Source organism: Trichechus manatus, unplaced genomic scaffold (genome assembly GCF_000243295.1).
Source record: "Trichechus manatus latirostris isolate Lorelei unplaced genomic scaffold, TriManLat1.0 scaffold00031, whole genome shotgun sequence".
NCBI lineage: Eukaryota > Metazoa > Chordata > Mammalia > Sirenia > Trichechidae > Trichechus > Trichechus manatus.
The window spans coordinates 21,602,600-21,616,248 of NW_004443967.1; the positions used below are offsets into that span (position 1 = coordinate 21,602,600).

At 54.2% G+C, this 13,649-nt stretch overlaps 1 protein-coding gene across 5 annotated transcripts in view; it reads left to right on the top strand.

Annotated features, from left to right (window-relative positions):
• Positions 1-13,649, top strand: part of INPP5A (inositol polyphosphate-5-phosphatase A) — a 194,414-nt gene that overhangs the window by 78,356 nt on the left and 102,409 nt on the right. For 4 of the 5 annotated variants that reach the window (XM_004374944.2, XM_023730064.1, XM_023730067.1 and 1 more), the window contains exons 3-4: positions 1,465-1,565; positions 7,123-7,210. In XM_004374944.2, coding sequence (XP_004375001.1) covers positions 1,465-1,565; positions 7,123-7,210 — 189 coding nt within the window. Of the gene's footprint in view, positions 1-1,464; positions 1,566-6,735; positions 6,854-7,122; positions 7,211-13,649 lie in introns of those variants that run through there. The other variant, XM_023730066.1, reaches the window with a different exon arrangement.

Sequence of the window (13,649 nt, forward strand, 5' to 3'; positions counted from 1 at the left end):
CTCAGGGCCCTCAGGGCCCTCAGGGCCCTCAGCGCCCTCAGCGCCCTCAGGGCCCTCAGGGCCCTCAGGGCCCTCAGCGCCCTCAGCGCCCTCAGCGCCCTCTGCGCCCTCAGGGCCCTCAGCGCCCTCAGCGCCCTCAGCCCTCAGGGCCCTCAGCGCCCTCAGGGCCCTCAGGGCCCTCAGCGCCCTCAGCGCCCTCAGCGCCCTCTGCACCCTAAGCGCCCTCAGCCCTCAGGGCCCTCAGCGCCCTCAGCACCCTCAGCCCTCAGGGCCCTCAGCGCCCTCAGCGCCCTCAGGGCCCTCAGGGCCCTCAGCGCCCTCAGCGCCCTCTGCACCCTCAGGGCCCTCAGGGCCCTCAGCGCCCTCAGCGCCCTCAGCGCCCTCAGCTCCCTCAGGGCCCTCAGCGCCCTCAGCGCCCTCTGCACCCTCAGCATCCTCTGCACCCTCAGGGCCCTCAGGGCCCTCAGCTCCCTCAGGGCCCTCAGCGCCCTCAGCGCCCTCAGCATCCTCTGCGCCCTCAGCGCGCTCTGTACAGTAGGAAGGCACTGCCTTGTAGGTTCATTCTGAGGATCACGTAAGACGATGTAGATGTCGTACTCCCAATGCCACACCTCATAAGCATCAATACAAGGCAACTTTTTATTGATTCCAAAGATGTTCCAAGTGTATTATGCACGCACACACGTTCACATACAGACACACACATGCACACACTTACACACAAGTCCACTCAAACATGCACACATATACAAACACATATGCACAGGCAAACTCGTGATACGCGTATGCGCACACACCCACGCACACGGGGTCCCATGCTCGCGCCTCGTGGAAGGTCATACCAGAATGTTAATTGTGGCCGTCTTTAAATGCGAGACTGTGACTGATGTTATATATTCTTTTGGACTTTTCAGATGTCTGCACTGAGCATATATTAATTTTCATAATTAGAAGAGGAAGAAAACAAATCCATTGCCGTTGAGTGGATTCTGACTCATGGCGCCCCCATATGTTACAGAGTAGAACTGCACTATAGGGTTCTCTTGGCTGTAATCTTTACAGAAACAGATCACCAGGCCTTTCTTCCACAGTGCCAACCACCAACCTTTAGGTTAGTAGATGAGCGTAAACCACTTGTGCTACCCAGGGCCAGTTGGGGAAATGCCCCCAAATTATTGATGGAGGCTGTAAGAAAGTCTAATCCTATCTAGGAACTTCCTGTGATGGGAAAATGGTAGCACCTGGAAATGAAGCTGTTGGAAGTGTGAGCATGGGGGGATTCCTGGGGTTTGTTGGTGCCCGTCCTGATGTGAGGCCCTGTGTGGCCTCCTTCCTGCCGCCCTGGGTGCCCTGGCAGGCTCAGGGGTCTCCCTGGAGGCAGTGCTGTCTGCAGCTGTGATTCTAGAATGGTGCTGGGTTCTGGGAACGCCCTGCAACCTAATTGTGCATCTGCTTCTTCAACAGATCGTCCACGCCCACAAGCCTCACTTCCTGGCCCTGCACTGTCAGGAGTTTGGAGGGAAGAACTACGAGGCCTCCATGTCGCATGTGGACAAGTTTGTCAAGTAAGTGGCGTGGGGCTGGCGACTGGTGCTCTTCCTGTTCCTGTCTGGCTGCTGTGGGCTTGTCACTTACCATCTGGGTGTCACCCTGGGCTAGCAGGATTTATAGGAAAGGGAAGGCATGGCCCAGACACACCTGGCATGGAGACCTTTGGGGGGCTGGGGAGTGGAGTGTCTAGCCATCTGCTCCTGAAGCTGGCATGTGTCTGCTCACAGGTTGGGGATGTTAGACGAGGGGTCAGGCAGGGAGGTCATCCCGGTGTGGTCGGTGGGACAGGTCTTTATCCAGCGGCTACCCTGTAGCAGTGACGGGAGCTGGCTTTGAGGAGGCCAAAGCTCCTGAGTGATTTTTCAGTGGCCCCTACGTGCCTTGTGGCTCCTTTGGGGACAGGCACCCACCCGGTCCTGCTAGGGGAGAAAAGGGGCCAAGGCCTCCGGAAGGTTCTGTGACAGCAGGGGAGCAGAGAGTGGTTGCTGGAACCAGTCTCTGTATTCCACTACCCTAGTGTGCCTTTAGCCAGACGCTGTGCTGGGGTGTGAGCTGACACCACGCAGGCCAGCGTCAGCCCCCGCCCCGGCCCAGGTGTCATAGCATGACGCGGGCTGGGTGTCGAGGCTGGAGAGTGCTGGCAGGAGGCGTCTCCTCTGGGCCCTGACTTCAGGCCCTTCTGCAGGAGCCCTCCTTTTTTTTTTTTAATTGTGCTTTAAGTGAAAGTTTACAATTCAAGTTAGTCTTTCATACAAAAATTTATACATACTTTGTTATGTGACCCTCGTTGCTCTATGTGACAGCATGCTCCTCCTTTCCAGTCTGATTTCCCGGGTCCATTCAACCAGCTTCTGACCGTCTCTGCCTTCTTATCTCGCCTCTGGACAGGAGCTGCCCATTTAGTCTCATGTATCTACTTGAGCTAAGAAGCACACTCTTCACGAGTATCATTTTATGTCCCATAGTCCAGTCTAATCTTTGTCTGAAGAGTTGGCCTCGGGAATGGTTTTAATTTTGGCCTAACAGAGAGTCTGGGGGCCATGTCTTCTGGCGTCCCTCCAGTCTCAGACCATTAAGTCTGGTCTTTATTAGAATTTGAGTTATGCACCCCACTTTTCTCCTGCTCTGTCAGGGACTCTCTGTTGTCTTCCCTGTCAGGGCGGTCATTGGTGGTAGCCGGGCACCATCTAGTTCTTCTGGTCTCAGGCTGATGCAGTCTCTGGTTTATGTGGCCTTTTCTGTCTCTTGGGCTAATGCTTTCCTTGCGTCTTTGATGTTCTTCATTCTCCTTTGCTCTAGGTGGTTGGGACCAATTGATACATCTTAGATGGCTGCTCGCCAGCTTTTAAGACCCCAGATGCCACTCACCAAAGTGGGATGCAGAACATTTTCTTAGTAAACTTTGCTATGCCAGTTGACCTAGAAGTCTCTTGAAACCATGGTCCCCAGACCCCCACCCCTGCTACTCTATCCCTCAAAGTGTTTGGTTGTATTCAGGAAACTTCTTAGCTTTGGTTTAGTCTAGTTGAGGAGCCCTCCTTCTTGATCTGCTCCTTGATCGCAGGGAGGCTGCTCTGGAATTTCAGAGTGGGATGCTTGCCTTTGAGGCAAGGCCTGTCCTGTGGGGAAGGGAGTATGCTTCCTGATAGTGCAGTGTGGGGCATGTGCATGTGGTCTGTGGCACTGGGACAGTTAGTACATACAGGACACGTGTGCGTGGTCTGTGGCACTGGGATGGTTAGTACATACGGGACAAGTGTGGTCCACAGAACTGGGATGGTTAGTACATACAGGACACGTGTGTATGGTCTGTGGAACTGGGATGGTTAGTACATACGGGACACGTGTGTGTGGTCCATGGATTTGGAATAGTGCTTCCTCTGTTGGGAAACATGAAACAGGATTCCCGCTTTTCAGCCCACACAATCAGCTCTCCCTCACGCCGTGTGCAGGAGTGAACTTCCATTGCACCAATAATGCAAAGGTAAAAGGCAAATTAAAATTTTGGAAGAAAAAATATAGGATAATATACAGCTTTGGGATAGGCAGAGTTTTGTCTAAAGAGATGCAGAAAGTGCCACCGACAAAATAAAAGAAGGATAAATCGACCATGTTAAAGTTAACAGCCTTTGTTCCCAAAGGGCGCTGTAAACAAAGTATAAAGTTAAGCCTCAGTCTGCAGCCCGCTCTACAGGCAGAAACTAGCGCTTAAATATATGAAGTCGTCCTGTAGTCGGTAGGAAGCAGATGGCAACACCAGTTGGCACACTGGGTATTTCACATAGAAGAGGAAATGTAAAGGACGCCCCTTCCCCAAATTCAGGGGCGTGCCCTTTATCTCAGATAACTTCTGCTGCTTCATGCTTAACCTGGGGGCCTGAGAGCAGACTGTTCTCATCCCTCCCTTGCGCTGTTTTATGCGTGTTTTGCTTCTACCTGTGTTCTTTGTAAGCGAGTCCCTAGGTGGGACAAGTGGTTAACACCGCTGCTGACCAAAAGCTTAGAGTTTTAAGTCCGCCCAGAGGTGCCTCAGAAGAAAGCCCTGGCAAGCTGCTTCTGAAAAATCAACCGTTGAAAACCTTGTGGAGCACAGTTCTCCTCTGACACACACGGATTGCCATGAGTGAGAATCAACTCTGCAGCAGCTGGTGGTTTTTTTGGCATATTTGGGGATTTTAAGAGGTCACTATGAGTCGAAACTAACTAGATAGCAACTGATTCGGTTTTTCTTATTGGAAGAGAGTCCGGGGGCGGCGGTGGTTCAGGGTGGCATCTCCCCTTCCACGTGGGAGACCCAGCTTCAATGCCAGCCCAGTGCACCATATGCACAGCACCACCTGTCTGTCAGTGGAGGCTGGCCTGTTGCTATATGCTGAACAGTTTCAGTGGAGCTTCCAGACTACGGTGGACTAGGAAGAAAGGCCTGGTGATCTACTTCTGAAAAATCAACCATTGAAAACCCTGTGGAGCACAGTTCTACTCTGACATACGTGGGTTGCCGTGAGTCAGAGTTGACTGAACAGGCAAGTAGTAACTGGTAATACTATACTAACACACCCGACCCATTGCCATCGAGTCCATTCCAACTCATAGTGACCTTACGGGACAGGGTAGAACTGCCCCATAGGGTTTCCAAGGCTGTAAATCTTCACAGAAGCAGACTGCCGCATCTTTCTCCTGCAGAGCAGCTGGTGGGTTCGAACCGCCGACCTTTTGGTTAGCAAGGAGCATTTTAACCACTGCACCACCAGGGCTCCCGACATGACATGCTTTGTTACTGTTTTTGCTTTGAGCAGTCAGTTATCTTTTAAAGAGATGAAAAGCGAGAAATAGTGTCATTTATTTTCACCAGTTTATTTACCGTTTGCTGTCTCTTCAGCCCTTTCTCTCAGCGTGGGTTTCTGTTTGGTCTCTTTTTCCTTCGGCCTGAAGAACCGTTTTTAACATTTCTAGTAGTGCAAGTCTGTTGCTGATGAATTATCTCAGCTTTTGTTTGTCTGAAAACAGTCTTTTTTTGTCTTCATTTTTGAAAGGCATTTTTGTTGGAAATAGAATTCCAGCTTGTCAGTTGTTTTCTTTCGGGACTTTCAGGATATTGTTCACTGTGTTCTGGCTAGCATTGTTCCTGACGAGAATTCAGGCAAATCGTCATCTTCATTTTCTTGTTTATAATGAGCCTTTTCTCCCTTCGGACTGCTAGATTCTGTCTCTGTAGCTGGCTGGCAGCTATTTGATTATCTTGTGCTGTAGTTTGATATTTTGGGTTTGTTTATTCTGCTGGTGGTTCTCTGAGCTTTTTTGATCTGTGGTTTATAGTTTTAATCAAACTTAGAACATTTTTAAAAAGTCCATGTTTTCCCTTCCTTCTCTCCGTTTGTCCCGGAACTCCCATTTTGTGCGTGTTAGCCGCCAGGCGCTGCCCATGGGGCCCTGGGACGCGGCTCATGGTTCTCGGGTTGAGTCCCCTTCGCTGCAGTCTGGAAGGTCTCTGTTGCCCTGGTTTAAGTCACTGACCTTTTCTTTTGCAGGTTTCAGTCTGCTCCTGAATCCATCAGTGAACTTCTTATTTCTGATACTGTGTTTTCCAGTTCTAGAAGTTTTATTTATATTTATGCATTTGATAAACAAATCCTGAGAAATAAACAAATTTCTTCTCAAGAGGAAAGGATGTGGATGGCGTCAGAGAGAGAATACACAGAGGCGTCCCTGATTCTGTGATGTTTTGTTTCTCTCAAAAAGCAAAATCGAATAATCTTAACATTTATTGAAGGTGGCGCTTGAGCACATGGGGTTTATCGTGTTGTTCTCTACGCTTTTCTGTGTGCCAGAAGTACTTCATTTGTTTTAACTTAGGAAGACATTTGCAGGCCATGTCTGTTTTGCAGTAAAGCGCACCCAGCCTCATGATTCCGGGGTGCAAGCCGGCGCCCCTGACTGCACGTGGAGCCTAGAGAAGCGTGAGTCAGGTCAGTGCCTTGTCTGCCGGCTCTTAGAAAGGCCTTTCCAGGGCATTTGGCTTTGAGGGAGCTGCAGGAACCGGGCGCCGCGCCCCGGGAAACGTGCTTCTCCCAGTCAAGGCCCATGTCTTCCCAAGTCTCTCAGAATGCTGCATAGAGACACCTTGAGAAAAAAGATGGGACTGGAGTTTGAGAATCTTCAGTGATTTAACAGCACCTCAGTCAGGAGTTCGTTGGAGAAAGAAGTGAAGAATCAATAGTCAGACAAACAGGCATCAGCGCACCTCGGTGCTCGCCGCCGCGCCCCCTCTCAGCCTGTTTTCCTTGTGTGTCTGCGTGCTGGCGGTGCTGGCATGGACGGTGCCCAGGTGACGGCTGTGGGTCTGGACCCCGCTTGTCCTGGCAGAGTGCTGGGCGGTCGCGTGGCACCTCTGCCCTCCTCTCTTCCCTGCCTTCTTGGGGCTGAGGTGCGGGCAGGGGGCTCACCCTCAGTGCGGGGGCCCTCGGGTCGCCGTGGCTGTTCTGGTGCCTTGGGGGACCGCATTGTCCAGGGGCAGTGGGGAGGGTCTGTGGGCGTGAGGACGGCGTGGGTGTTTCTGAGCGTGAGTGTGGGTGGCCCGAGTGGGACGGGGCGTTCGGAAACACTTTCCTTCCTTTGCGGTTGTGCACCGGGCAGCCTGCTCGCTCCCCTTGCCTTTTCTTCTTCAAGGAACAAGTGGTGACGAGCGGCCTGGGCGCTGGGTGTGTTCAGGGTGATGGCCGTGTGTGTCAGGGCTTGCTAGCAGACATCGATTTCTTCTGTAAGAGAAAGAAGCAGTGAGGAGACTCCCAGCCCGTGGTCCTGGGTAAGTTCTCGGTGTCCACGGCAGCCACAGAGCCTGCTCCTCCTGGGTCAGGTGGCCGGAGTGGTGACACACGGTGGGCGCCTCACACCTGGTCCGGCGGCCCCTCCTGCGGCTGCCATTGTCACCCGCCCGTCAGCGGCTGGTGGTGGCTGTGTTCACGGTGGGGTAGATGTGGCTTTGAACCAGCCTCCTGTCCCTTGTGAGCTTGTCTGTAAGATGGAGACTCGTCTGGGGTCTTCTCACTAAAGGACTTGCTCTTTTCCTTCCAGAGAACTGCTGTCAAGTGACGTGATGAAGGAGTATAACAGGGCCCGCGTCTACCTGGACGAAAACTACAAATCCCAGGAGCACTTTACGGTGAGTCCTCTTCCGCTCCACACCTGGAGTATGCCTGTCTGCTGAGCTTTTTCTCGTTAAGTTGGAGACATGGTTTAAGTGCCCTCTGTCGCTAGCTAATGTGCTGTGGCGGGGTCTGCGGCCGGCCTGCAGGGGTGCTGGGCAGCGCACAGAAGACGGGTCTTGGAGCTGCTGTATAGTGGGTGGGCGCTGGAAGGTGGAACGCCAGGGAAGGGGGTCTTATGGCCTTGGTGTGGAGCCAGGCGGGCGGCGTGCAGAAAAGTAAAGGAGGTCAGGGGGCTGTGCCCAGCTGTCCCGCCCTGAGCCCTGAGCTGGTTCTGCAGGGCTGGCCTGCTGGGGACAGCACAGGACAATGGGACAGAGCCTTAGGGTAGCTAGAAAAGACCCATCCCTCCTCAGAGTTTGTGATCTGCAGGGTGGGCGGGCCCAAGAGAACACGGCCCCGGTGAGGGGCAGCAATCCCAGGACATGTGGGTGCCAGGAAGGAGAGGAGCCTTTGTGAGGGGGGAATTTGGTGCAGGCTTTGAGGAACCAGTAGTGGCTCAGGGACTGATGTCTCAAGCCCCCCATATTTAGGGGAGCCCCAGCTTCTTTCATGGCTAGCTGGTTTCCTCTGCTGTAAGGTCCCCTAGCTCATTCCCTCACCTGTCACGCTCAGCATGGGCAGGCGCTGTTTTGCGATCTGACTTCACAGGACGTGATGTCACGCTCGGCGTGGGCAAGTGCTAGTTTGGGATCTGACTTCACGGGATGTGATGTCACGCTCGGCGCGGGCAGGTGCTGGTTTGGGATCTGACTTCACGGGACGTGATGTCACGCTCGGCGTGGGCAGGTGCTGGTTTGGGATCTGACTTCACGGGACGTGATGTCACGCTCGGCGTGGGCAGGTGCTGGTTTGGGATCTGACTTCTCCACGGGATGTGATGTCCCTTGCAGGTGGCATGGTGGGTTGTGTTTCCTAGCCCATCCCTATGCCCGGTGGGAGCCCGGCGTGTCGTGGGTGTGTGCAGAGGGAGACAGGCCAGTAGGTGTCGAGGGTGGGAGTGGGGTGAGGAGAGTGTCCTGGCTGAGGGCAATAGGAGCAAAGCTGTGGCCCTGCCCGCTGGGGCTGCGACTTTGAGGTTGTCTTTGGGGCTAAGAGGCACGTGTTCAGTATTTACATGGTCCTTAGATTTGGGGCTTCTCATGTCAGCTAAGTGACATCCTTTTCCTCTCTGCAATGGCACAGAGTCTGGTCTCAGGGAGCCGAGTCTCCAGAATTCATGTCCCTTTCCTCTCTTGCTCTCCTCAGCAGCTCCTCCTCCAGACCCTTGTCCATGCTCACCCTGCACCCACTTTCAGGGATGGCCAGACCTCCACCTTCACCACCAGCACGCTGAGGCACTGAGGCCATCTGGCCAGCCACCCCTGATCATACCAGTTGCCCCTGATGGTCAGGATGCGTCCCCTCCCTCTCCTCCAGCACTGTGACCCCCTCCCTCTCCTCCAGCACTGTGACCCCCTCCCTCGATCACCCTCCTCTACCTCCACCTTCATCCTCTTCTCACTCTGGTGGCTTCCTCCCAGCTCAGAGCTCTCCCAGCTCCCAGCTCAGAGCTCTCCCAGCCTTCCTCTGCTGTGGCCCAACTTCCTGTACCCCCTCAGCGGGACTTACACAGATGAACACGCAGTATCCAAAATGAAAACCATACTGGTTGTGATTAACACAGATTAGACACTGCAGAAGAAAGCATAGTTGAAGGCTGAGCAACTGAAACTATTCAAAATGATACGTTGAATCGGACATCACTGGCCTGTGTCGCCACATCAAGCATCCAGCATACATGGATCTGGAGCCCCAGACGGTGCAGGAAAAGGGGGTAGGCGGAGAAAAAACATGAAGAAGTAAGGACTGGAACTTCCCCAAATTTGCTAAAAACTGTAAACCTACAGATCCAATTATTGCAAAAAGCTCTAAGCAGAATAAATATAAATAAAATCATACCAAGGCACATCATAACCAGATTGCTAAAGGCAGGTAGTAAACAGAGTTCCTCCTGGCTGCACTCCATCGTCGAGTGTCTCTGCTCACTGCCTCTCCTTTCTCCCTGCCTTGAATACCTTAGCCACCACAGTCCTTGGTCACTACCTCTTCATGGGTACTGTCCCTCAGATCTTCACAGCCTCCCTTCAATAGAGAGACACGTAGGCGAGAAATAGGATGGAGAAAGAGAGTGTGCAAACACGGTGAGGAGAAGCAGGCGTGGCTGTCCTAATGTGAGACAGGGTCACCTCGGGACAGGAGACGTGACAGTAAAGAGGCCTGTTTCATAGTGATGAGGAAGGCCCTTCCTCAAGAGGACCTGGTGTCAGCGCTTAAGTATACACGGAGCAAAAGCTGACAGAAGCAAAAAGTGAAGCAGAAACGGACAGATCTACACTGGAGGGGACATCAGCGCCTCTCGTCAGTTGGTAGTATGGGTTGACAGAACGTCGCAATCAACCAGGTTGGCCTGGCTGATGTTTATAGAACCCTGCGCCTGGAACAGCAGCATAGATGGCCATAGAAAAGATGCCTTGTGAGCAGAGGAGCCGAGAAGGGTGAAAGCAGGCTTCTCACCTGAGGGAGCTCAGCTGGCAGACAGTGAAGCAATGCGATTCAGTCCGGAGAGGAGCAAACTGTCACGTCCGTCGCTGTTTCTGGCAAAACTCTCAGAGTGAAGGTGAAAGAGGTGTTGCTAAGGCTTTTCCCGACAAACGAGGGCCACGAGCATCTCCAAGGCTTTCAGGCCTTTTTGGAGGAGCCCAGAGCAGCCTTCATTGAGCGTGTTCAGACCTGCTGTGAGGGTTGCCTCCCTGCGCCGGCTGGTGTGTGAGTTCTGAGGCGTCCCCATCCCCGCATGAGTCTGGAATCCCTTGGCCCGCCCTTCCCAGTGGTTGGTGTCTCCCTGGCCGAGATAGTTCACGAGGAACCTTCACCAGGACATGTTAAATCCGAGCTTTCGAACAAACCGTGACCTGTGCAAGAGACTGAAATTGTACAAAATGTCTTCTCCAGTTACAGAGTGATTAAATCAGAGTCAATAAAAGAGATCTAAATGTTTGGAATCAAACAACAAATTTCTAAGTAACTCAAAAGTCAGAGGAAATTAGAAAATATTTTGAATGAAATGGAAAAGAAGATACAACCCTTCAGAAATTGTGATATGCCTTTGAAATACTGTTTAAAGGGAAATTTCTAACGTTAAATGCTTACATTAGGGAAAAGAAAACAAAACGGAGATCAAATTAAACCCAGAGCAAGTTACGGGAAGGAAACAAAGCAAGAGTGGAAATCAGCAAAATGAAAAATACGACACCGTGAGGTAGACCAGTGAAACCACCGCTGGCTCCTGAGAAGGTTGATAATGCAGCGGGCCTTTGCCTGCCTGCTCGGGGCCTTTGGGGTGGGATTGGGGAGTTTCCGCTGCCTGGGGCTGTCTCTTGCGCCAAGGCCTTTTCCTTAGGAGGGAAGAGTGCCAGCATAGACGACTCGCCACGGTGCAGTGCCCAGGCTGGAGGGCTGTGTGCTGTACCTCAGGCCACTCACCCTCATTCAGGAGTGGCGAGACTCGGGAGCAGAAACTGTGGCCTTACAGGAAAGCCTGACACCTGCAGCTGGTCTTGGTGTCTGTCTCTCCATGTCTCCGTCTCCCTCCCTCGCTCCATCCCTCCCTCTCTCCCTCTTCCCCTCTCCCTCACCCTCCTTCCTCTCTCTCTCTCTGTCACACACACACATATTTTAGGCAACCAGCTATTGAAGTTCTCCATGCTTGTTGGAAATGCTGACTGCTTTAGTTCCCGAAGGTTCTGCTGTGTGTCACAGAGCATCACGTGCTGTTGCAATAACTCCATTCTTCCTCCAGCCGAGACGCTGGGTTAGCCTCAGGAGGGGTTTGATGGCTGCTGTGAGGAGGTGCCGCGTCAGCGCAGACAGAGCTCCACTCTGCTCCTGTCCCTTCTGTGGAGATTCACCTCGACACGCCACCTCACGGTGTGGGACTGGAGAATGGGCCTCTCCCACAGCCTGCAGTTTCACCAAAGAAATCATCACGGATTGTGGGTGCTTGCAGATACTTCTGTACAAGGATGAGCATCAAAAATTATTTAATAGCGCCATTTGGAAACAATTTTAAATGGCCCAGAGGAAGGGGTTTTTAAACTGTGGAGCAGTGCTACATATTGTGGGGCAAGGTCTTGTCAGGGCACAGAGACTCCATTTCTCTACAGAAAGAACGGGCGCGGGTTCCCGTGGAGGGAAGATGAGGCGAGGGTGCAGGCTACCCACCCACTCCGTCCTGCAGTTAAGGCTGAGTGACAGTGTGCACGGCAGCATCACGTCCGTCACTGGAGTCCCTGCTGACGGTGACACCTGAACATCCGAGGCGGTGCCCAGCCATGTCTGGCAGCAGTTCTTCTCTCCCGGGCACAGACTGAGGGCAGTGTTGGGGTGACGGCAGCACTGGGGTGTGCACGCTGTGGCCGTGCTTGTCTGTAGCTGAGATGTGCTCGTGACGGGACCGCACTCGGTGTGACCGCGCACTCTGGTCCGTCTGCGGCACGGACGGGCCCAATGAGCCACCAGAGGCACCAGCACCAAGCGTGGAGCTGGCCCAGGTCTGCCACCCCACACCGTTTCTCCCGCCACCCTCCACTTTAGAAGGCGTGGCTGGAAAGGGGGGTGGTCGAGGGCTCCGTCTGCTCGTGGAGGAGGCGGGTGCGGGCTGGACTGCTGCGAGCCGGCATGCCTGTGGCCCTGGCCCTCCTTTGTGGGTCTTGGTACTCATGGACCTCCCCTGCGGCCCCACAGCCCCGGGGCCCTGTGGACACTATGCTTATCAGAGGACGGTGGGAAAGCTGTTTGGGGTGGGATGTCTGTGCAGCCCTGGATGCCTCGCCTGGGCTTCTGCCAGGGCTGGCCTAGGGGAGGGTTTTCTGGTCACCCCTGCCGTGTGGCTGAGTTTGTCATAGTTGACGATGAGAGCCGGCTCAGTCCCTGCCCTGAAGCACTGTCCTTGCTTTCCCGGAAATGGTCTTTGCTGGTGGAGGCCCTGCGTGTCCCGGAGGGTGGATGCAGCACGCCCAGCCGCGGGCCACTCCTCCCGCCCCAGCCTGTGGCCTCTGGCTGTCAGAGAGAGGAGAATTTAATTTTTACAAGATTAATGGTGTTGGAGCAATATTTTCAGCTGAGTCTAGTTCGAATAATAGGCCATTAATTGGACAAGGAAATTGAAATGAATTTATCTTGTACGTAAATGCTGTCACAGGCATTAATAGGGATCAGAAAATAGTGGCCTGTTCCCAGAAGGACGTTGAACCCTGATCCACCCGGAGCGGTGATGCACATCGGCCGTACCGTGGCACGGAAACCCTCCGGGCCTCACCCCCAGTCCACAGATGTGCAGGTTGCGGAGCCGAAATGCCTGCTCCTGCCAGCAGGTGGCACCGCTGCTGCGCTCTGCGTCTGAGCTTCGGGCTGCGGGTATAAGATAGATTTTATTTAATCATGAGAACATAACGAGGGCACTCACTTGGTCTGTGGGAGCCTGGGTGGCAGGTTTGTGTCCTGCTGAGGCCCCCTGGGCAGTGTCCCCAGGCCTGGGTGTATGAGGCCAGCAGTCACCTGCCTGGATTCCTGCCTGAGTCAGTCACCCGGGGCCTGGTCCTCTGACAGCTCTGCAGCCCCTGCTGTCCACAGGCGTGTGTCTGGAGTGGGCAGGGCCACATGGACGAGGTTCTTGGACCAGGAGTGGCCTGGGCGAGGTGCTGGGAAGCAGCCTGTCACACCCTGGGGCCCTGAACGTCCTTCTACCCCCTGAGAGGGGGCCATGCGGTGCCTTTCTGTGTGGGGGATGGGATCCAGGTGGTTGATCTTTCCCTCTCAGGACTGGGTTCTCAGGAGAAGAGCAGGGCGTGTGCTTGTTGGGTGGCCATAGGAGCAGAGCATGTGGGGTGGGGGCGGGCAGGAGGGTAGGGGTTGGTGAGTGTCCCCCAGCCCCTGCCAGGGCAGTCAGCGTCTACGTGGGACCAGACCTGAGGCCAGGCCAGCCTTCTGCAGCGGGCGCTGTGGGGTCCCGAGCAGAACAGGAGGGGGCCGACTGGGTGTGGGGTGGGAGAAGGAGCCCAAGGCCAGCCCACAGCCCTCGTCTTGGTGGGTGGTGACGACATCTGGGAATGGGGATGGGCGCAGGCCACAAGCCACAGCTCCAGGACGTCACGTCCCCTCCACCTGGGTTGAACGAGGGCTGTGGGCATTTGGTGGAAGTGTGTGTTGTGGTGTAGTCAAGGGTGAGGGGGTGAGATGGGAGGGTTCTGAGTGATGATGGGGACAGACGCTGGCATGAGAGTGGCGTCATCCACAGTGTGCAGCGCGTGATGGGTGGTGCCCAGCGGTAGCTGACGGCCGGCAGTGTGCAGCGCG